At 37.7% G+C, this 24,239-nt stretch overlaps 1 protein-coding gene across 15 annotated transcripts in view; it reads right to left on the bottom strand.

Annotated features, from left to right (window-relative positions):
• Positions 1-24,239, bottom strand: part of NCKAP5 (NCK associated protein 5) — a 362,852-nt gene that overhangs the window by 56,513 nt on the left and 282,100 nt on the right. For all 15 annotated transcript variants that reach the window (XR_007378680.1, XM_048953741.1, XM_048953742.1 and 12 more), the window contains 3 exons: positions 21,470-21,589; positions 3,498-3,602; positions 209-400 (listed from right to left, as the gene is read on the bottom strand). Coding sequence is in view for 14 of the 15 variants with exons in the window: in XM_048953741.1 (XP_048809698.1) it covers positions 209-400; positions 3,498-3,602; positions 21,470-21,589 (417 nt within the window). In the remaining variant the exon portion in view is untranslated. The remainder of the gene's footprint in view (positions 1-208; positions 401-3,497; positions 3,603-21,469; positions 21,590-24,239) is intronic.

Raw genomic sequence — 24,239 nt, 5'->3', positions numbered from 1 at the left:
ATAAATGATGAGACTGTGAGCGAATTGGAGTGATAAGGGAATTGTTAAAAAGAGTTAAAAGGGAAGAGAGAGAAAGGAAGGGAGATAGAAGGGAGAGAACTCCTACTGAGTTTTTTGACAAGTGTTTTAAATGTGAAAGAAAGAAGAAAAAAAAATATTTCTGAAAGTCATCGTAAGCTAATAAATGAAGCAAGTTAATTTGATTTACCCTTTTGCTGCATGTCTTCCCATCATTCCAAGTGTAGGAGGAACCACTGGAATATTCACTGCAAGCACTTGAAAGGGAGAGTTCACTGCTACTGCAGCTGCTCCGGGGATATAGGCGGTTAGGACCTGTCACATTTAATTGACTGTGGCATTTCAAGACAGGTATAGTGGATTTCACATTCTGTTGGCATTCCTAAAACATGAGAAGAAACAGAAATATCTTATGGCTGGAAAAAGATCATTTAACTTCTGCCTGATTAAGAAGGACAAAGACAAGCCAAGTAAGCTACTTACACATTCCTATTAGGCCATTAGTGTCTGGTGAATTTAATGCAGAGAACTAAATTAAAAATTGCCAGTATTTTCATTTGTCAGGGGGAAAAGCCATGATCCTCCATGTTTTCTTTTTTATTCTTGAGCCAGTGTTCTGCTCTTCCTTTGCTAAAGACTATTGAGTCTGCTTGAATTATGCTTTGTATATAAGCAGCATGCTCCAGTTAGATACAGAAAACAAAGTTATAAGAATACAAGTACATCTTGACAACTGCATTATAGCCCTAGAATGTAACAGATGAGGCTGTATACCCTGGACAAGGTAAATTAATTTAGCATCCCAACCAGAATGCCCACTGAGAATGGAATCTCTCCATTACAGTCTAATTTTGGTTTCCTATCTAGTTCAAAGCTTTGTCTAAGAAACTCTCTGACGTAGGACAATCCATCTTTGTGTCACCTGCAGACAGCTGAAGCCTCTTGCTTATGCAATTTATTGACACTTTATGGCTGCCTTTAGTACTTGTGTAGTTATCGCCCCTCTCCAAATGCAATTTCAGCTGACTGTGACTAAGTGCCAGCTTTGAGGAAGAGAGTAATGAAGAGCAGATAGCACTTTAGGTAAAATATTAAACCTCTGTAGGAGTATCTAGGATGCCTTTAATTTGTTTTCAAACTAATACTCTTCTGCCTAACAATGTTAGATCTTCTTTAATGTTAAGTGCCTGCACCATTCTGTTAGGCAATTTTCCAGTTTCCTTACCAAATCAGACACCTTTTTAATTACCAGTAGCAAAAAACCAGAATGGCACAACTCTATACTTTTTATAAAACTTTGCTGTGAATTTCATTAAGAAAGAACATGATTGTGCAGCCTCAAAGAATATTTATGATTTCTGTATCGGGACATGGACCCAATCCATTTTGCTGAGATTAAAAATTTACCTTCATATTTAGAAAATGCAAAGTCCACAAAAAATTTACTAAAACTGTATGTGCAATACACAGCTGCTTCATGCAGAAATGAAAATGTATTGTTTGTAGGCACTTCTCATGCACTAACATTTTGTTGTACTTTTCCTAATTTCTTCCATTTATTCCTCCACAACCTTCCATTTATTATTACTAGGGTTGAACCTTTTTGGAGTTAAATGGGTGAGAGTAGAATTTTTACTGCTAAGGAGTTCATCAGTACAGCTATTCATTGCTCAGCTGACATAATAATGTTCTGGTTTTGACAAACATAACTACAGGGCAAGTCATTACTCTCTGTCACAGGCAAAACCTATGAATGGGAAAATCATTTAGAGGTAGCAAGAGCACATTTCACCTCTGGGAGTTATTGGTACATGTCCTCCTAAGAAGTCAAATGGATGCTGGAGGAACAGCCTTTAAATCTGTTGGCTCTGGGAAGAGCACATGCTTCAGCATCAGAGGTAGGATGATGCCTTTGTTTTTAGCTTTGAAACAGATTTTCTTGCTTTGTGGAGACAAGTTATTTCTGCCATTGTGATTCCCATGGGAGACCCCTTATCAGCTGTTACATCTATCACACCTATGATGGTGTCATGTCCAGCAGGGCTGACTGTATAGAGGCCAATGGCAATACATGCTTGTCCTAGCTGTTTCGTATGTGGCAATGGAAAAACCCACCATGTCAAATACTGCCTTTTATACTACGCCACATCCCAGTCAACTGAAGAGAAGGAGGTCTGTAAAATCCTTCCCTATAAGAATACTCTGTAAGAGAAAGGCGGAGACCTCAGCATACTGAGGAGTTTGCCTTTCTTTCCTGTTACCTTCAGTTAGTCTGCAGGCCTGGCCATCACTTTACTTTGTTTCCCTTGAACCAAAAGATGAGAAAGGTATTTGCTCCTGTAGTTTTAAAAGCGTGAAAAACATATCTAAGCAAAGCAAAAGAAGAGTTTGTCTCTGAAATCATCTTTATTGTTGGGGAGAGGAGAAAATGTGCAAAAACATCACAGCGTTAGAGATTCTGAAGCAGAATATCCAGCTCCCTTCTGGATTACCTTGAGACTACCATAAAAGGACTGAAATTTTCTCTGGCAATTTGCCTGTATTCTCTAAACTCTCTCAGAAAGTACTTTAAATTGTATGTTTATGATGCATTAATTAAATACATTTAACTTGAACATGGGTTTGTTAAATGACATGGTGAAATTTTAATTTTTTAAATTATGACTTTAAAATCATTACCTTTAACAAAATGAGAGTACAAAGTCCTGAATATAATATTACAATTTAAATACATAATTTTTTGCCAGGCATCACAGAAAACTGAAAGAATCAGACTACAAAAGAGACAAAACTACTTATTTAGAAAATCCTAACCTGAAGGCTTAATTACATGTTATGCAAAGGGTTGTTAGCATTTTTGTGAACCTTTGAAACAATGCCTTTTCATTACAATAAGCACTACAAAGGAGATCACATTTTTGTTGACATTACTATACTTCAAGATCAAAGGCACGCACAGGTTCAATGTTCTGTTCTTGTTCTCTATCTTCATGTGCTTTTGTTTTCTAAGCTACTTTTCTCTTTGACAATGAAACATGAAAGCCACACTGGCTAACATTTTGCCAAATAAGCACAAAGCTAAACCCATCAGAAAAAAAAAAAATGCAGAGCCCATGAATTTTTAAAAGTTCATACATAATATATCATAAAAGTGGATGAATAATATGGTGCATGGGCTTTAATAAAAAGCTCCTTGACCATTTCTCACAGATTCTGAGATGTAATCAATACCCAGAAAGGTATCTTGGGGACATTACTAAGATTTATGCTTTTTTGCACAGAGTGACACTATCTGCTTACTGTATCAACTGAGGATACAATATTGAATTTCTGAGAACAGAAGGAAGAAGAAGTATTGTTATCTGCCTCAACAGTGTTTCAATTCAGAGATCAGCTTTATGCTTCATTCCTGACATCAGACTTCTAAGGAGAAAAGGAGGGGTCCAAACGTGGGATACAAGGACAGCACAGAAACTCACGTGAATCTGAGCATCAGCAGGTCGCAACTGCACCGAGCTTCTGTTCCGTTCTACTTCTGACAGCAAATCTCCAGATGAGAGGTCTAGGATGCGCGAATGGAGTTTCTGCAGGGGGGGTAGAAGGGAATAAGCAAAGCATAAGCATACGTCAAATATGCAGCAGATCAGCATTGTTAAAATTCCAAAGTCTGCGGTTAAATTTCAAGGGAAATAAAGACCCCGAGGTAAAAGAAGATTTGTTCTAATTCAAAATGCTGCTGGTTATGCATGTTTTGTCCAGGATTTCCTGTGTGAAGAACAGATCGTTCTTCATCTAAAACAAACTGTACTTTTTCTCCTAATCTCTGCTTTGTAATTTACTACTACTTAATATGCAACGATGACAAATGGAGTCCCACCACTCTCCATAGAATTTGACAAGTTTCAGGGAAAAAGTATAAAAATAAACTACGAAATTAACATTTATAAATCAATCAACGTGTTAATGTTGTTTTATTTACAAGCTGCTACACCGTGAGTGAATGATTGCAAAAGTGACCCTATTTTTAAACAGCATTGATCTGCTGAAGGCTTCCCTTGCACACATTTTAACTCAAAGTCATTAATGTCATCTGTTAGGAACAATTAATGTGAATAGAAAATAATTGCATCAGGGAATGAGGGACTCAGAGGATTTTGTGCATTAATATTCAGATGCTGTTCGATTATACACACAGTTCTTTCCTTCAGTTTTGCTTGGAAGGATGACTAAGCTGGTGCCACTTCCTCCACATTCACCTGTATCGTAATTACTAAGGCTTTCAGTATGCATTAAGCCTGATTTGTTTTAATTGCAGTTTCAATAGAATCCATGATTTATGTGAATGCCTCAGCCAACGGCTTAGAAAAAGAAAAGAAATATCTGCAGTCTTGTCAGTCATTGGACCAACATATCATCTAACATAACAGGCAGTATAAATCTTATTCACAGTCCACTGAAAACAATGAAAAAGTACTTTAAGAGAAAAAACAGACTCTCACACTTAAGGAATTTGGATCAGGCTCTTGAAATTTTCCCAATAATTCCCCAAAGCTGCAGTCTTGGAGATCACATCTACCATCTCCTGAGCACCTGAGGGCTCCACGAGGAGGAGCAAACAGCACAGCCATCGCTGTGGCACTGTATTGGGTCCTTGACAAAGGATGTAGACTCCAGAGGAGGCTTGTTGAGATTGAACGCATGGCATCACCCTGCCTACTTCAAAAACTTGGTAAAAGAGAAAAAAGGAACCTGTAATCACTGAAGACTGTGCAGTAGTCATAGTGCTGAGGCAGTTCTTTGCAGTTATGCAATAAAACTCATATCCAGGTACACCTCTAATCTACAGAACTCACTAATTAGTAATCTGGAAGTCATTTCTCAAGAGCTACACGTTCATCCAGATTCTATGCAGTGACTCTTAGGATATATGTTGCAGAAAGATTATGGCAAATAGTTTCAATGATCAATGCTCTGTAAAGTCATATTTTGTCCAACATGTTGTTGAGTAGATTAAAATGCTACAAGCACTCAGTATCCAATATACATTTTATTATAAATACTAACTACATCCAGGTTATGTGTTTTTTAGCACCAATGGTGCACATCCCCTAGTTTTTCAGTGCATAACCTTTAAAATGTTATTACTAGAGTTATTGTCAGCTGTTTGCTCAAGATTTAAGCTCCAGGTAAAATGCTTTTCCAAGCACACAGATTTACTGACTTAGTACATGTGCTTGGCAATAATTCCAATTGAACGACCAGAAAATTCCACTATTTTCAGCGACGGGAGAAACTGCTGTTAGGAACAAATGTTGTACTTGCTCTTAGCAGAGGAATTACTTTCTCCAATGTAACTAGTTACAAGATTATGGCTTCCAGAGATTTTTAATGTGAGTTACTATAACTGGATCTGGTAGAGCTGATGATAGGGAGCACCTGAGATGGACGAACAATTATACTTGAACATCTATTTTCCCAGAAATATTTTAGAAATAGTGCTATAGGAGTTTAAAGCTGTAAAATTGTGTTCTCATTTTTTCCAGCAAAACAATTTAAACACTTCATTTCTTAAAAGGGAACATTTAAGAGTAAAGGAAACAAAATACAACTTGTAATGTCATCCAAAGGGACTTGGTGCGCTGCTGTTATTGTCCTTATCAGCCCAAAGAGCAGAGGCCAGCCCATCTGGACATAACACCTTTGAGCAGGCAAAAAATCCAAACAATTCCAACCAGAGAGCTGGTGAGGAGATACAGCTCAGCAGAGCATGCTGCAAACAGCCTGGAGCTACTGCTCTAAAGATGTGTAATGTGATTATATTTCTGCATCAATGAGAGATCATCACACTGGAAATATTCCCTCCACATTTATGCAAAGACACCAACAGACACAAGGCCAGCACGAGGACTATCGTTAGCAAACAGCACAGCAAAGTTGGAGACCATTAATTAAATAAAGTCACACAGCAATGAAGCAAGTCATCCAATTACAAAAGAAAATGATAAGAAAATTGTTTTTCTTTCACTTTTTTTTTCTTCTTCCTTCTCTATCTTCTAATTCAGAAATGGTGAAAACTCTGCTAAAAGAATCTCATTAATAATCCACTTAAAAGAAAGCAACAGACTATGATAAGTACACATCTTGATTCTGATTTCTTCTCGGATAATCAACGTGTATTGGTTTTTGGCTGTTTCAGATGATGGCCGCATAACCACACCAAGGAGTTATGCTGCCTTGAACAATGGTGAAATATTAAAATCCGTGTTGATGCTATCAGGATGCAGTGCAACAAAAGGCAGGCCAGGCTGACTTCCACAGAAAAGACGTCAGTTTAAATAAATACTTAAATTCAAAACGAAGCACTGTAACTATAAATCCAAGCCACCCACCCCATCTGTGGGCACTGAAGTAGCCAGCAGCCTGTGTAACAACAAGGGGAAACCACCACAGCCACTCTGAGAGCAGACACCAGCATGGAAGTGAATGTGGCATGGGCTGGACCAGCTCGCTTAGAAATAATTGCCCTGCTTGGAGTGGTGCTGGGGCAGGCACTGACTAAAAGCTGACAGGAGGTGGCTAGGCAGGACCTGCATCTCTAGGGAAGGCCAGGGGAGCAGTGGGGCCTCTTGCGGCCATAAGTTTGTGGTATTTCCCGGGCTGTATTGCCACAAGCTTCCTTCTGGCTTGCTTGTGTTTTTAGCCAAGACGGAGTGATATGGCTGAAAGTTGAGATTAATTCCCGTAACCCACATCAAAACAAAACAAAACGAACAAATTCAGGCAGAAACCCATTACACCAAGTGCAATAGGAAATACAATTATCTGGCAGGCAGATAACTGATCCAGCAGACGGAGATCTGACCTGTCCCCCCAGCAACGTCCTTATTAAGGCTCTCGAGGAAGACAGAAGAGGACTGCTGCCTCCTGGCACACAGCAGCATTACTAACAGACTCCACAGTGCATCCTGACTGTGTCTGTGCAGCGTCTCTATCTGTTTCCATCTCCTCCTTGAAATCTCTAATGGCCTGCAAGCACCGCCAGAACAATTTCCAACGAATTACACCAAACTGTATATGACTCTCCAATATTGGATGAGTTAATTGCTATTAAATCAATTGGCTTTGCTTTTCTCACGTGAGCCAAAGTCCATCATTCAGAAGAAAGAAACTCTCGAGGCTCTCAGACAGACATTTTTATCCTGGTGGAACAGCCTGTAAACGTTTTTTGGGTGCACATCACTACCTCCATCTCTGCTGTTCATTGGGGCACCACCAACTGACAAATGATGCTTTGGGCTTTTCTCCCATGTAGCCCAACTATTGCAATTGGATTGGCAGGGAATACCTTTTCTGCAGCCCTCATTTGTAATAATTCTCTACACAAAGAACCCAAAGGCAGCAACACAGCAGCTCCAATCCTAGCTCTGCTGTACTAAACAAGCAAGGCTTGGTAACTATAAAAAATACGCAGAAAGTGTGCAACACAATTAGTACTGATACAATGCCCTCTTTACAGATGTGACAGAGGCACAAGAACTCTTGCTAGGTGATTGACTTTTTCACTGCCTGACTTGTTACACTCTTCTTGCTCCTTTGTTCAACTTTAACTGCTAAACCCATCCAAAGCCGAGTGCGGCTATGAATTAGTCACTCCCAGGGATTCACACCAAGGGAAACAGCAAGACCAAAAGAAAAGAGAAAAATGAGTGAATAGGAACAATTTACTTAATACTCGCTTATGCAGAAATATCATGTTCTGAAGTCCTTAAATATTTTTCAGGCCTTAGATGCCTTCCAGAGGGGATGTTCAGATGAAGGTGAGATGACATCTTTTACCTCTTTTATCAGATGTTAGCTAGATTAAGAATAGGAAGTGTGAACTTCTCATATCCTTACTACTCTGAAATAAAGGAGAATTAGGTATAAGGAAAAATAATACCATGAAGTTCTGCCTCTGAAACTAGAAATAGGCTTTGCTTTTAAACAAATCAGAATCTGTAATACATACGGTTTTGGCATGTTGTAAATCTGCTTTCTATACAGAGTAGAACAAATGGTTGTCAGCAACATAATAGCCAAATGTGAAACAAGTGAAAACTGCATTAAGATGCTTCTGTTGTATATAATTCTAACAATCACTAACTTTGGAAATGTACTTGAAATCATGTACTGTGTGCGCACAGCAGTGCCTTCTGTCTTACTGTTTGTAACTGATGCAATGAAAATAAAATGATAATTATCGCAGCTCTTGAAAGTTATATATTTAATAAAAAATTCAGCATTATGCTTCACTTTCCTACTATTCACATCCTATAAACAGAGCTTTTCAAAGTTTATAACGACAACAGCAATTGGCACACTGAGCCCTTTCTGCTAGTAAATCAGCTTGGTTAAGAACTCGCCCTCATCTTTCCTGCTGTCTGTTGCCTGTGTAGACAGGTGGCTTCCTAGCAGAGTTCTTGTGCTTTGTACATGTCATCTCATACTCTCTTTTATACCTATATACTTCAGGGTAATTTCAAAGACACCTCATCGTGGAAATATCCATGTTTTTTTTCCTCCTAATTCTCTAGTAATACATTTTACAACCATCATTTATCCTAACGGTGTGAAGTTACTTTTGACTTCTCTCTCTTAAATTTTAGACTAACACAAATTCCAGAATCATGGTGCTTCAGCTGAAGAATTCAGCATGTCTTCAAGAAGCATTCCCGTCCTCAGTACCACTTTTCAGGAGTGCCTTTACATCAAATAAGGTCCCTTGTATTTCTGCCCAGAAAAAGGCAGTTAATAAAATGATTTTTTGCAATTGTTCTGAAAACACAACATAGCCATTGTATAAGCTGCACTGAAATGACCATATTGCTGTTTGCTTTCCTGTATCTTTAACAAACATGCTATAAAGAGCTCAACTTTTAGAGGACTATGTGAGACATACTTAGATTTGTATTTTCACTTGTACATATAGCAAAAGCAACTGATCAACTTGTACATTGCATTTCCTTAAGGACCAAAACTGTACATCAACAAGCAGCCAGGAAAAAGGAAATGACAGGGTATTAGTGAAGAGCAGGAACAATTAGAGGATTGCAGAGCGTCGCCTAGAGAAAGTGAATAAAGCTCTGCAGCATGAGTAACAGGAGTCAGTCACAGGAAATAGCTGCAGCACACGCACTGTGCAGCAATTCATCAGCAAGCCTTGCTGTTGGGCCATGGCAAATCATGCATGGAGAGGGAAACTAGCAGCCTTTGTCTTTTCAAAATAGTCCTCCCTTCCCCTAATAATATGCTCATTACTTAGATGTCCAGAAGCTGCTAATATAGAAGTCTGTAGAAGCAAGCACATGCAACATCAGATTGTAAAGCCAATGCCTTATACTGAACTATTTTTTCTCTTTCCCTGGTGTTTCAAGGCACCATTCCTAATAGATCAAGCAGCTAGCAAAGGTACTTGATATCTTGCAGAAGTACACAACACATAAAATCATCCAGTTCAGCCTGGAACAGACAATGCAAACCAGGATTCTTACCCAGTAACCAGCACACATATGTTGTCTTTCACATTAAATATCCTGTTATGTCTTAAAGTCTCTCTGATGGGTTAACTGAAATTCTTTGACCCAGATGTTGCTGCTAGGGCTCTTAACAGCTGTATCATGGGAGACATGCCACTGCAGCCGCTTGGATTGATTTTTGGTGGGAGCCAAGGGTGAATCCACAGGGAGTGAGCCTCAGGACAGCTTTTAGAGCAGCAGGAGCATGCAGCCAGAGAGCATCATTTATCGGTCTTACCAATACACAGCAGACACAGACCTGCAGTACAGCTCAGCATTAAGAGGGAAGTGTTATACAAAACATGAATATTAAAGGATTAACTATAAAATACACATCTTAGTAAGCTAAAGCATTTCTTAACACAAAAAAGCTAGCCTCCAGCTATTCCAGAAATTTCAAGTCAAGCAGATCTGAATTTCCTATTAATCTAATAAAAGCAATTCTATACAAGTTCTACTTTGCCTTTTTCTTCCCCATTTGTTCTGGTTGTTTCTCCCACCACTAGGCTGAAGATGCTAAAAGAACTTGAAATCTGGTGAAGCAGCAGATGCTAGACTTTACATTCAAGTGCAGCATTAACAGTGGTTTGTCAGTTTTGCTGGCAAATCCTCCAGGAGAGTTTACTGAGACAACTGACAACATCCAAGACGAAAGTACAAGGGGATGATTTTACAAACATTTGTATTGAAGATTAGGGTGTTAAAACTACATCAGAAAATCCTGTTAACAAGGCAAATCCAACACAAAAAAGAAAACAAAGGTTTCACTTGCATTTGCTTCAGATTTTCCAGGCTTGCTGCTCTCCGTTTTTACCAAGCCATTCAGAGAGAGGCAAAAAACAGTGAATTAGATTCCAAAGTAAGAAACTCAGAGATTTGAAAACTTATATCCTAGGGTATAAATTGGGAGGTATTAAGCAGACATTTGATGCATAAACATAAATAACATAATCTCTCTGAATTCTTCAGAGATTTGACAACATTGCTGTAAGCCTAAAATTACTCCCCTTCCAAATCCCTTAGTTTTATTAATTTTTATAAACTTTTAAGTAAAAGTTGCATTGAAAGACACAAAGTAATCCTTTCTGATCCTAGCTTTCATTTTATAATTCTATCAATGTTTTCAAGCTCTGAGACTCCAAAGCGCTTCCTATTTAATAGCACAATGGTAGAAGCCTGTAAATATTGCAGTAATAATAAATTGAGCTAATTTAATTTCTTATGAAAATGTCTGTGTAAAGTTCCCTGTGGTTTGTAATTACTGTAAAGTCAACAGTTTACATCAATGACCTGGTAATCAGCCAGACAGAATGTAAACAATTAATGAAATGTTTTCAATGAGCTTTCTCAAGGAAGACCCCTCAGAATATGGCAAAGCAGAGGTCTGGCACCTGGTGCAGAAAAGTCAGGCCTCTTCTTCGTTTATATTTGTATTTTTTTCTCATTAATTTGGTACAGAGCAGTAAATGCAATGCTTTCTGTAAATAGTTTTCTACTGAGCTAATACTAATCAATATGTTAATTCCACTTTGCTAAGTGGATGCCATCCCTGTGTAGGTTTTATGAATTATGGGAACACAAAAGCACAAGAGGCAGAACCCAGACGTGCTGACACCTTCTCTTGTTGCACTGCTCACAAACACATCCAGTTTTCCTTAACATTTCAGCATTGTCAAAATCAGTCCAGAAAACAGCGTTATACTAAACTTGTGTGACAAGGAAGAGCCATGCCATTAATCTTTTGTGGCGGGCCTTACACATGGTATCTATGCTCCAACAGTAAATACGCCGCATGTTGTCTTATTTCACTGTATTTAACAAATGCTTTCATGTGAAAATACAGATGAAAGGTGTTGATGCTTTGGTGTCACTGAGCCAACTGTGACCGCATTATCGATCATTATCTGACTAAATGCTACTCACTAATTTCAACATACTTCTAAATTGCCGATACTGACAGCCAGTGCTATTTCTGATAGCGCAACATAATTTCAGTCCTTGGATTTGTGATTCCTACAGTTCAAAATTCATTTTCACATTCCCTTTCTGACTATACCCCAAGATCATCTAAAGGAATTAGGCAGACCTCAATAAGATCTTGTTATTGACATTTATGTTGATCGATGCTGGCTCTTACAGAATTGGAATCTACAGATCAATTCCCTTATTAGATTCGTTCTCAGTGCTGCCATGGTCATTTTATCACAAAAGCTGCTGCTATCAAATGCTGCTTTATCACTTTATAATGGGATATGCTGAAGCTTTCCTCTAGCCTATAGTTGGAAATTAAAACTGTCTGAGATCTAAAAATTGTTTTAACAGATTTCCAAAATTATTCTTATTAACTGCATACACCTATTTTTAAAAGCTATTTGGAACTCAATATACCTAACTAGTAATAATTATTTTCTGAAAAAAAAAAAAACAACAACACACCCAGTTCTCAGAATGGAAAAAATATATATATATATGAAAAACACCAGCATTGGAAACAGCCCTGCATCTATTAATTGTCGTTCTGCTGTTGAGTCTAAGAGTGAAGAGAGAGACAAAAATGAGTGTAAGAATGAAGAATTGGTAGAAAAAATGACATGGTTCCATTATGTGAACACTCAAACGTGCAAACACGGAAGAGCACACAAAACAAATATAGACATTGGGTTTGTGGCAGAGTTTTATCTGGTTTTGAATATGGGGACACGGTATTTTTTTAAGAGCAGTGTTACGGTTCCTCTTGAGAGAGGAGTTCATCACATTAATTTAAATCTACGATAAAATAAATTAGCTTTTTTATTGCCAGGTTGAACTACAGGGCTATGATTGTTATGTATTACTACAATCTAAGTCTTAATGGCATTCTTAGCCCTGCGGTGGTCAAACAGAAACCATTTCAAACCTTCTAAAGGCTATTAGAACATGTGCAGATGTCTGGAAAATTAATACTATTATCTAACTCTAACCTTTTGCCTGTAGGAGGAAAAAGAGAGAGAAGGCTCGGGGAAGATGTTTTAGATCGATACCTGAGAACAGAGAAGGGTAAGCACAGTTTCACATGGAAGTTCATTGGCTGTGGACAGGTGATTTTAGCAAGCAGATTCATCCTTATTTGGTTTTCATAGAAATCATTCATTTACTCAGAAAAATAATTTAAGAGAGACGAGCATCATTTTTACAGTCCTTCCTCATTGCTGTTTCTCAAGGTCCAGCAAGCTAGACACTGGAAAGACTCATTCATTTAAATGACAGGAGCATGAATTTGTCAAGGTTAATGTTGAACGAGTCACATTTTCCTTGCACTGTGCATTTGAAAAGTTTCTCCATTCCTCCACTTCTTTTTTTCTTTTCTTTTTGGTGAAATCATTGAAATGTCAGATGGGCAGAAAAAAGTAGGAGGAAGATTCCAATAACATAACAATAAGAAATTGTTAGTTTAAGGCGTTTGCATATATATTTTCTCTCCAACATTAACAAATCGGTTTTGGCTCAGATAGAATCACTCTAAACAAGAAGAGCCTTTTTATGATGTTTTTCTTGAATGCCCAGGTACAAGGTACTCTACTGAAAATGAAAACCATCAATTGTTGCTCCTGGGCCAAACTGTGCTCTTCCAAATACAGTGCTTCTGAGTGCAGTGCCAAACCTGGGCCAGACACGGCACTCCATGTCATTAGAGTCCCATTTCCCACCCCACAGACAGTACCTGCTCAGAGGGAGCCTGCCCTGGGCTCACAGCAGCTGTGGACCTCACCTCTAGCACTGCTAGCCAGCAGTTGCATACCATTTTGGCAGCTGGATGGGCTCAAAGAAGCAGTGCCAACTTTTCCTGAGAAATCTGTGGCTTTATGAATTGATCAGGTTTTCACGGTAGATAAAAGGAGGGGGTAGGAGGTATTATAGAGGAAGTATTATAGAGGAATTTTAGAAGGGGTCAGCTCCCGGTTCAGCACCAAATAAGTAGCCAGATTTTTAGAATAGTGCCAGAACAGTACAAAGTCTTGTCCCGTGCACACAAAGGACCTAAAAACCTACATTAAAGGCTAATTCCATTTGTTATTCCCCCAGGAGCTGGTGAAGACTGGTAACAGAGGTGAGAGTACCCATATATCTAATTACTGTCAAGAATCTTATAAGAACTATTTAATGAATTTAAGCAAGCCTCTAAAATACAATGCCAATTTCTGATTCACATTTATGCTTGCAGTATCTGTAATCCATAATCATAATAACTGTGCTCTAATGTAAGTGTATCTACGGTACAGAAAGAGAACACAATTCTTACTCAGAGGAAAAATAACTGGGGTTAAGAGGAAGGAAAAGGCAACTTAAAAAAATGAGATGAAGTACTTCTGCTTTTAAAACTACCAAAAATTAGAATCAAAACACTACATTCGTCTCATAAGGTGCAGACCAGAAGGAGGAACTGAAGAGTGAGCATCTTTTTTGAGATTTTAAAAGCACTGATATTTATTCAAGATGCCATTACTTTGACACTCTGATTTTCATGCTTTTAATGCAGTAAGATGGAGTTTCATTCAAAGTGTTCAAGACGCCCTTGCAATGCATACAGGACACAGACAAATCACTGCTCCTCTCTGCATCCAGACGCCTGTTAGTGACTAAAGAATCAGGTTTTTCTCACATCCAGGCAGAAATGAGCATGAATGCAATCTAAAAATGCTAAAAGTACAGTAAGACTCAAGTCTGTCAATATCACCTTATAAGAGAATTAATGACAAAGTTAACTTTTCCTTTTAGCTTGCCCTTATCAGAGAGCTACCTACACAGTAATATAAGAGTTAAGGCACTAATGGACTCTTCAGTTTCACTGAGCATCTACTTGCAGATTTTATCTTGCAATACAGTATTTCACATTCTCAGCGAAGTCAACAGAGATTTAGTCAATAGTGTCATGGCCTTTGGATGAGGATCTGAATCTTACCAGTATCCAAACCATCATTAAAGAAGATAGGTCATTTGGGAAAGAGAGGAGAGCATTAATAAAATTCAGTGCTAAAAGATGGGGTTAGTTCAGTAGGTGTTTTATGATTAATTATGAACAACATTTTATTTTAGTTACTCTTTCTTCCATGCACAGTACACATAAAAGTATACAAAACATACAGCATAAATGCCAGCAAAAAGAATTTTTTTCATAGCAGATGGCAACAGAAAGTACTTCTCAAGTAATGTTATGTGCTAAAACTACTTAGCATGATGTTAGATTCATCTGATGGAATGTGTAATTTATAAGCTCTAGCGAATTACACTAATCTGATATAATCTGAACTGCTTAAATTTTACCAAGTACTTATTGGCACACTTACTTTTAAGTAAAGGGCAACAGCTCCTTATTGCATCACATGCATGAAGTCTGCCATTATACTTAAATAGTAACAAAACCACAGTTATAAGTAAACTATAAATGACATTTCACACGTATGCAGTATAACACTACAGATGAAATTAATCCTTTATATATTATTATTTCATATCCACACACTTTTGAGTAGTCCTTCATTTCAGTTTCAAAGTCTTTCAGGAAAACAAACCACATATTCAGTTCTATTAGTGTAATAGGAGAAAACAAAATATCTGTAATAAAAATGGTTACACTTTTATACTGCCTTAGGATTTCAATTGATTTCCATTTCACTATGACAAAAGAAAGGCCTCAAAGTCTTCAAATCATTTAATTTTATGCACTCTTTTGGTAATTCATTAGGGACTTACAGAGTGTGAAATATGCACAGCGATGAGACAATAATTATCCAGCACACCTGTTGCTTACCATAATGTGTTTAAGAAGGGCTTCTAGTGGCTACTGTTTTATCCATTGAGAAATTCAAAGGGCTCCCTCTAGCATCTATACTTATTTACACTTGGAGCATTTATGCAACAATTTATATGGTAAGCTGCTAACGCTTCCTTCTAATACATTCACAAACAGAGCAGGCTGAAACAGCATCACATAGATTATTCTCTTTAAGTTAAGCATTGCTGCAGGTTATTATATATACACAAAATAAAAAAATGCACCTTAGTAAAGCTTATTAGAAGTTTGAAGCAGATGGCAAGTCTGTTCTATTTTGTACTGTGGAACTCATACCTTTTGTCTAAGATATATTTTCACACTGAACGTACAAATGACAGGAAAAAACAAGGAAAACTGGCAGGGGGTTGGAAATTGACAATCCTTGAGGTCCTTCCAACCCATGACTCTGCCTACATACTTGATCAGTATTTCAAATGCCATATCGGATTCCTCCCTTCCTTATGTATCATTAGTGATAATAAAAATCCATGTGTAAAATAAAGAGAAAGCTAGAGGTCACTTAGTATCAGTTGCATGTTGGTCTTTGACAAAAAAAAAAAGAGCAAGAAAACCTTAGTTCCTTGGTGAAGGCCTGCCACATCAGTGCAGTATTTCTCTAATGCTCCTTAAGCATATAGGTGGAGCTGCAAAAAAGGCAAGAAATACGATTTACAATATATTATTCAACACTGATGATTTAAGCTGAGATGAAACAGATTCAGATTTCTGTGTTCTCAGTGGTATTGACGAATGGGGACAAAACAGAAATAGAAAGTTGGCATCAATTTACAATTTACTGAGACAATACAAGACTAGAAGTAATGACATCAGCATCTGCAAATGAGGAAATGCTCCTTTAATTTGTTCTGAAAGTCTCAAAAATCGTTGAGTGTTCCCTTCTAGATTGCTATCTTGATTCCTGATTCACAGAAGCATTCTTATCGTTTGACATTGCTACAAGAACTGTATGTTCTCGTTTGAGACAGGATCTTCATGAGAGTAATGACAGACCTTTGTTACCCTTGATATGGAGAATGCACTCCTGCAGGGCTATGGCTTGAAATCTTTAGAGAACTGTAACTGGTGTAAAAAGTACCACCTTACTAATTGGTGGATGCTCTACTGCCCACATAATTCTTGTATGAATTTTAATGTGCTAGTTTAAACAATATATTTCACACATACTTTATATTAAAGTGATTAACATTTTGTCTATTCCTACAGCCACTGAGATTTTCATAACTACTGAGCAAACAGGTTTCCGTGACTTCTCTCCTGCTGTAACAATTAGCGGGTCTAAAATTCACTTCTACTTTAAGCCACCAGACTCGATTTGTGACTAAGTAAATATCACTGCAAAGACTGTTAAACCTTATTTATGTTTTCATATTTACTGAGTAAAAAAGCCTCTTTGCAAGTCTGCCCTGGAATTGGAATGTTTCAGAACATTTGCAAATAGGAGTGCCCTGACAACCTCAGGAGCAGAAATGAAGGAAATAAGACAGTCAACTGCAGAAGTTTCGAACTTCAAACACAATTGGGTGACCTTGATCTAAGGTCTTCTTGCCTAGAGAAACAAGGCAGCACTGCGAACTGCCTTCTGACAGACAGGAATCATGCTGCTGTGCAGCGTATGATAATCCAGTTACTTAAATACACTTTTGACTGCTGACTGTTTTCTAACTGTTTTAATCTCAATTAAAGTTTTTGCTTTAATTTCAAACTCTTCAATGCTTTCTTTCTAAAAACTATCTATATATTGAATGGCTGCAACGTGCAGCAACTTCACTTTTAACCTGCACTCAGCCATTGTGTCTAACGATGGCTGAACCACAGGTCAGACTCTGAGGCCAGATATTCCATCTCATTTTGTCAGGTGGTCGGGCAATTAATTGCCCTTCTTCTGTCTCATATATAATAATGTTGGTGGTGCAATTTACCCCTTCCTGCTAAGTTGCACAACTGTTTCCATGTAAGTACAGTCATAGTCTATCAAAAATGTCAGGAGATTGTTGTCAGATTGTTATCACAAGAGCTAAGGACAAGGTGGATACAACAAAGTATCTATTATTGGAGTCAAAGAATTCAGCAGACTGTGCTGCAGCATTGTGGACAAAATTTTAGACTTGAAATTAAACAATGCAGATGGTCCATGAGTAATAAATGAAACAAACCTTGCCAGAGAAACACAATGAGAAAATTGGTCCTTCTGGAATTGGTAAAGAATCATTTTTATGATGGAAATAAAATGACAATGAAAATACAGTTCGGGATCAGAAATACGGTAAATCTTATCATTAGTAATATTATTTTATGCTTTCTCAACTGTGAAAATTTTACTACTTAATCAAGTAAATCAATTCAATAAATGTTGCTACTTGCCACTTCTAGCACCTTTCACAGAAAGATCCCTGCCTGCTCTGTAAGCAGCTGTGACAGCAACCTCCTGGGTGAAAAGTGAAAACAAGATATTCCACCCGAGGAATTCAGCTCACAAACATTTTGCTCTCATGTAAGCATAGATATATAACATAAACAACTGCAACATCTATCAAAAGGCAAATCTCAGCCCCTGTTACTGCTCAGTAACTGTTGTAGGAAAGTAATATCACTATTGTAAAGGAAAAATATGCAGTGTTAGAAGCATGTTTGATGTTAATTGCTATGCTCCATTCTCAGGAATGAGTGGGAAAAGGGGCCTAATGAGAAAAAAAAAAGAGTGAAAAGTTTTGTCTCAGGACTGAGAGGTCTTACTTGATAAAGTCAAACAACTTAGTGAGAAGCCACAGCTAAACATTGCAAATGCCTGCAATTTAATAGTTTAAATAGTTCTATGCATCCTTTATAAAAAATTAAAAATCCCCAAAATAAAGTTCCTGGTTTTCTTTCCCAAACCTTTCTTGCCATAGCAAGCTCTTATATATATCTTACATAGCTCTTAAAATCGTCTACGGTACAAAAGAAGTGATGAAAAAGAAAAAGGTGCAGTTATCTCTCCCTACTCCTCTATTCTTCCATTTTTGCATCTTAGCCTTGATAATCTTTTCACAACAGGAGTGAGATGTCCTCTGTATCACAGTCACTGCAAGCAGTAAGCATACCAACATTTCTAGCTCCTGAAAACTTACTAGGCAATCTACTTTATCACATGCCTTAAGGAACTACCTCTATTTCTTTTAAAATATTACCAACCCCTCAACTTCATGAGTACTTTTCTTGTAAATGCACGAGAATGTAATACTTTCAATAATTAGTTTTACAGTAAAGGATTTCTGAAGCAGTCACGAAAACCTTCACTACATGGGGTTTTTTTGTTGTTTCTTTTTTTTTTTTAATTTTTTTTATTTGGTAGTAATCAGTTTGTCTTTTAAACTGTGTGAGAAGCACAAGGGAAAACAACATGGTGCAATCATCTCTGCATACATGCCACTATTCCACAGTCAAGTTCAAAGCACCTAAATCAAACTGTGTGTCGAAAGAAAAAAAATAAATTAAGACATACAAGATGTGCACCATTTGCCTAAAATCAAATAAAAAAGAAAACACAGGGTAATGAGGAAACCTATTTTAATTTTTAATACTTTTTTAAAAAGAAATCTGTATTTCTGTTGAAATCTCAGATACTCAGAATTTTTATGGTTTTAAAATAAGCACAATCTTTAGTACAAGAGTTTCCCAATACCAACTATAGAATAATTTAATGGCAACATACTACCAAATTACAGAAGTCATGAAGACAAAAGGAACAAATATTTATTTTTAGCTTAGACTCTGTTCTGAAGGTCAAAAATTTTAACTGCACTCAGTGTGAGTACTCCTAGGATGAGAGCAGCATGCAAATAAAATTAAACTTCACTATATCAGACAGTACGGGAAATGTAAAAGTAACACTATGTTCACTGCCCCCAACACCACCAAAAGCACGTGTCCATTCACTTTGGTGAAGTCCATGAATTAACAGGAATATCCTTAGCAACATATTTAGTACTCTGCTGTAGCTGGCTTTAAAGAAATATTTAGCACCTGCTCTAAAGCCAGGGTTTCTGCTTTTTCAGGATGATATAATCTAAACTGATCTCTTTTTCTCAGGCACATTTGCTTAATTTCAGTCCTAAGGAACAATTTCTCCTCAGATTTTACATTTCAGACGACAAGATCACAGATGACATACCACTTATTCAATCCTGAAGTAAAATTAGAGGACAAATAGATTTCTGGAAACTCACTAACAGACTGTATTCTTTTTCTGTAAGAGCAACATATGACGTTTTTAGCAGTTCATTTTCTCATGTACACTGCAACTTGTTTCCTGCTTTTTCTTTCTCCCCAAGGGGGGTTACAGCAAGTGTAAGGACACAGCAATATATTCTGCTGCCATCTGGGGGACCTGGACTTCAAGAATGATCTAAATTCTCTTTCTTCCTTGGCCAATAAATACAAAGCAAGTGAAAAGGGTTTGTGTGTTTGGTGGGTGGAGGAGTATCTATACGCATTAGAAGTATCTGTCTATTGGATGGTGCAGGGACAATGGTGTAAAACAGTTTGAATTCCTCTTGAAAACATAATACCATTTAGTCCTGTTTGATGCAGGTTCATCCCTTTCAACTTCTGTTACAGCAGTGACACAATCCAGTTTCAAGGAACTGAAGTCAAACCACTTGCTTTTCAGATAGCATCTAACACTGCTTAACACTCCCCAAAACCCTGGCTTACTGTTGCCACAAATTTGTAACAAGGAATGCACAACGTGAAGCTTCCGTGCAGTTTAATCCAATACCAGCATAGGCTACTAGAGGTAGACACTGCAGAAATAAAAAAAGAAAACAGAAGGAAGGGGCAAATGATGGGACTGTCAAAACTAGAAAAAGAGAGCATTGAAGTTCCACGTTGTGGTGGATGTATCCTGAATGAAGAGATATCAGTTCTACATAACAACCAGGAGCCTCTCAAGGACGAACAAACAAGAAAGAAAGCAGGGGTCAGGAAAGAAGAAAACAAAAGAACGAAGGTCCTGACCTAGCAATACCCAAATCAACACAAAATCAAGAATCCACAGATAATGCAAGAACCCAGATCCCTATGATGGTGACCCAGCATCTCTCTACCTATGTTTTTGAGTTTGATACTAAGTACAACTATTTGATCTCACTGTGGGGCTTCCTTGCTTTTACGCACTAGTTGGTGAGCTGATGAATGTTTTTTCAATAAAGAACCCAAAGTGATGAGAGTTGACAGATGTCAGCTGTCAAGCAACAGTGCCAGGGCTAAATTTTACTTTGATATATACATGCATAGCATCAGAGAATTAATGTGTGCTGACATTATCCAAGTTTTTCACCTCAAATTCATGAATTTTTCTCTAATAATAAATAGCATATGTTAATGAAACCAGAATTTGTCCCACTGCTAGAAGTCTGCACACTTCACTTGGCCACTGTTTACAGTTCTAGCTCATGGTCCGATCTGTTGGAACTTATACACAGCAATTCCATTTCTGCAAAAGGATGTCATAAAGATGGATTAATTCATAATAGTGGACTTCGCCAAATCGAAAGAGATACTAAAGCCTCTCTTATTATTCCAGAGTGGCAAAGGAGTGGGAGATGGATCAATCGGTTCCTCAGCCATACCCTCCCATAAAAGGTTAAAAAATAAAAATCTCTCTAAACTTGGAGACATACTTAAGTCTTTGTAACTCATATGGCAAAAGTTAAATAAATGGGCTGTCTTCTCACAGGAAATTACAGTGTTCACCATCAAGCAGAATGTTAAGAAATCTAAGTTTCTCCCCTGCAGAGAGATAATGAACCCATATCATTCCATTTATCATACTGAAGAAATACTGTACAAGTCACTCCACAGGTGTGCTCCTTTCTCCACATTTGCACATAACATGTAACCATTGCTCACTGGTGCATGCCTTCAGTTTCAATCGTATTACAGATTACTGATATTCTTCTAGTATTTTAAACCTATCAGCTGTCATTTTCTACTTATTGACATATCCTTAAAAAGAAGAGAAACATTTTATAATTGGGACAAAAATAGAACTCGTAGCTTCCCTTCTGCAAAGGACATTTCCTACCTGAAGGAGGAGGTCAGAAGCTGGTTTGACTCTTTGCTGGAAAAGCACACTTAACGTCCGATTCTGTTGTTCCAAATCAAAAACTCTTGTCTTCAGCTTTATACATTCCTCCCTCAGATCCTACAGAACAAGGGAAAACAGGAAGATTAGAAAGCAGGTAACACAAACTCCTTAAAAAAGTCTGTGTCATGTCAGATACTAAGAAGAAATTAAGAATTTAGAACAGTTCAGTTGGAAAGGACTTAGAAAGATTCAACTGTTTGATGATGTCAGGGCTAACCAAAAATTAAAACTTATTGCTGAGAACATTGTCCAAACACCTCCTGAACACTGACAGGCATGGAAAATCAACTTTGATATACATAAGTAACATATACAGCTTTTAAAATAGTAAAAATCAGAAAAACGTGCTACTTCATTTTTTTCTGGTTGTTTCATCACAATAACATAAATCACAGTAACATCAAAAAAATCTTGTAATGAGAAATAACAGTTACATGATACATCCTCTCGGTGTTTTCTGTCAGTACAAAAAGGGACTTTGTTATAGTATATATATAATTTATCCTACTTAAAGCACAATGCAGCAATTGAAATATGAATGCTGTAGTAAGCATAAGCTAAGGAAAAAGCTTCAGCTGTAACACATCAGGAATAAGTTTAAAGAGGCACAATGCCTTCAAGGTACTCTTCTGAAGTCTCATTCCACATCTGCTTTTTCTGGAATAACCAAGTCAGCAATGCTGGCTGCTATGCTGCAGATGGTCTGCATCTCCCTCCATGTAACTAGTCACTGTATGATGCTAGGCCACAGTGAGATGTTGACTCACCAGACATACTCGTGAACACAATCCTGCCTGCCCTTTCTAATAAGAGACACCGAAATACCTTAAGATAGGGCACTAGAGCAGAGGTAATGTGTAAAGGCCGTTAGAAGCAGAGGTGGTGTGAAACTTTTGCAACATAAGGCATAAGATATAACTGCCAAAACTGAAAGATGCGGATCCTTTAGTCAAAGCTATGTCAGGTTCATCACAAAAAAAATAATGGCTTCCATATGCAGCAAATTATCTACCTTCTTTTTAATGGCGACATAGGACTTAATTTTTCTGGTCGTAGTGAGGATGAAAGGATTTTATTGGAAAGAAGGCTTAGGAGAGAGCAAGCTGAACCTGACATTAAGTTCTTTACTATGAGAGTGGTGAGGTGCTGGAACAGGCTGCCCAGAGAGGCTGGGGATGCCCCATCCCTGGAGGTGCTCAAGGCCAGATTGGATGGGGCCCTGGGCAGCCTGGTCTGGTATTAAATGGGGAGGTTGGTGGCCCTGCATGTGGCAGGGGGTTGGAGATTCATGATCCTTGAGGTCCCTTCCATCCTGGGCTATTCTGTGATTGCCTTTCCACCTAATTTCTGCAGCTGTCTACTTTGAGGTATGGGAGCTTCATAAATCAGGAAGAATCATTTGCAAATTAAGATCACATACAAAAATAATAAGCTGCAGCCATTATCTAGTTTTATTTAAACCTCCAAAATGCTTCCCTTTATGCTTTTATACTTAGGATAGTTGCTGCCCTGTGATATTGCCTAACCGGTTTTACTTTTCACCACATTAAGGCAGTGAAAGAGGCCTCTGGATCCTCATACAGGATCCTGTAGATACCATTATCAACATAATAACCTCATGAGAAAACAACAGGGGAGGAAACTGTAGTCAGAAGTAGCCTAAATTCTTGGCTAAGGTAGCTCATGCCTCCACTGCAACCAGCACTGAGGTTACAAGAGGTGAATGCACAACCAAGTAGGCTCATCTTGAGACTTATAGAAAATTCGGAGTGCTTTTTTATGCCTGTAGTGGGCATCAGGTTTTATGATACTACTAGATGAATGCAGTTATTTTCTCTTGATGGTTTCTCAGCTTAATATTTGTTTTAAGTGGCTGTCAGGCTGCCCAAGTAAAATAGCTATAGCCTTCTAAGGTAACCCCCTTTTGAATTTGATGCTTTGTGAAAATCTAAAGCTTTGATTTAGTCAGCGAGAGCTCTCTTATCTCTGGTCTCACACAAAGCAATCTCTAGGAGCAACAAGACCCATCATTATCTACCTTTCACAAATAATCACAGAATTTAAAACAAAGCCTTAGCTGTTACAGCGTTGCTTAACTTTTCAACACAACTAAATGCACTGAGAGGGAAAAATTATTCACAAAAACTGACAATGTAGAAAAAAATTAAATCTTAGCAATGCCCTTGCTCAAAACTTTCTTATTTTACACTGTTAAATCCTTAAGATTTATGTTTCCTGCTTTAGACTTCCTGTAAAATGTGAAATATAAGACAGTAGATTACCCCTCTACATGCTATAAAGTGGTAATGCCACTCATAGTGCAGAGCAGAAATGAAGAACATTACAGTAGCAGTATTCCAGTAAAATGAAGTCTCAGTTTAGAATGCTGAAGTTCTAAAATTACCAATTAATACAACTATCAAATGTCTAAAACTTCTCATCCCTCTCCTGTGGGCAAAATGAGCAGCTGTTACTACAGCAGCCTCCAAGATACTTGAGGTACTCATTCCTGTGCTCCCACTGTAGCAGTAACTGAGCATCTCCTTATTCTTACCAGCATCAGGCTCATTCTGCAAAATGCTCTTCCTCCAAATACACTTTTTCTTTTTTAATACTTTAATTCATTCAATGCCTTTTTATTTTATTGATAAAAAAGGAGAAATATATTTCCTACAGAACCCAAAATAAATGCTCATTGACCTCAATA

Source organism: Lagopus muta, chromosome 8 (genome assembly GCF_023343835.1).
Source record: "Lagopus muta isolate bLagMut1 chromosome 8, bLagMut1 primary, whole genome shotgun sequence".
NCBI classification, from domain to species: Eukaryota; Metazoa; Chordata; class Aves; order Galliformes; family Phasianidae; genus Lagopus; species Lagopus muta.
Note: the sequence above shows the minus strand (reverse complement) of the source record. Positions and strands in the feature narration are given on the sequence as shown.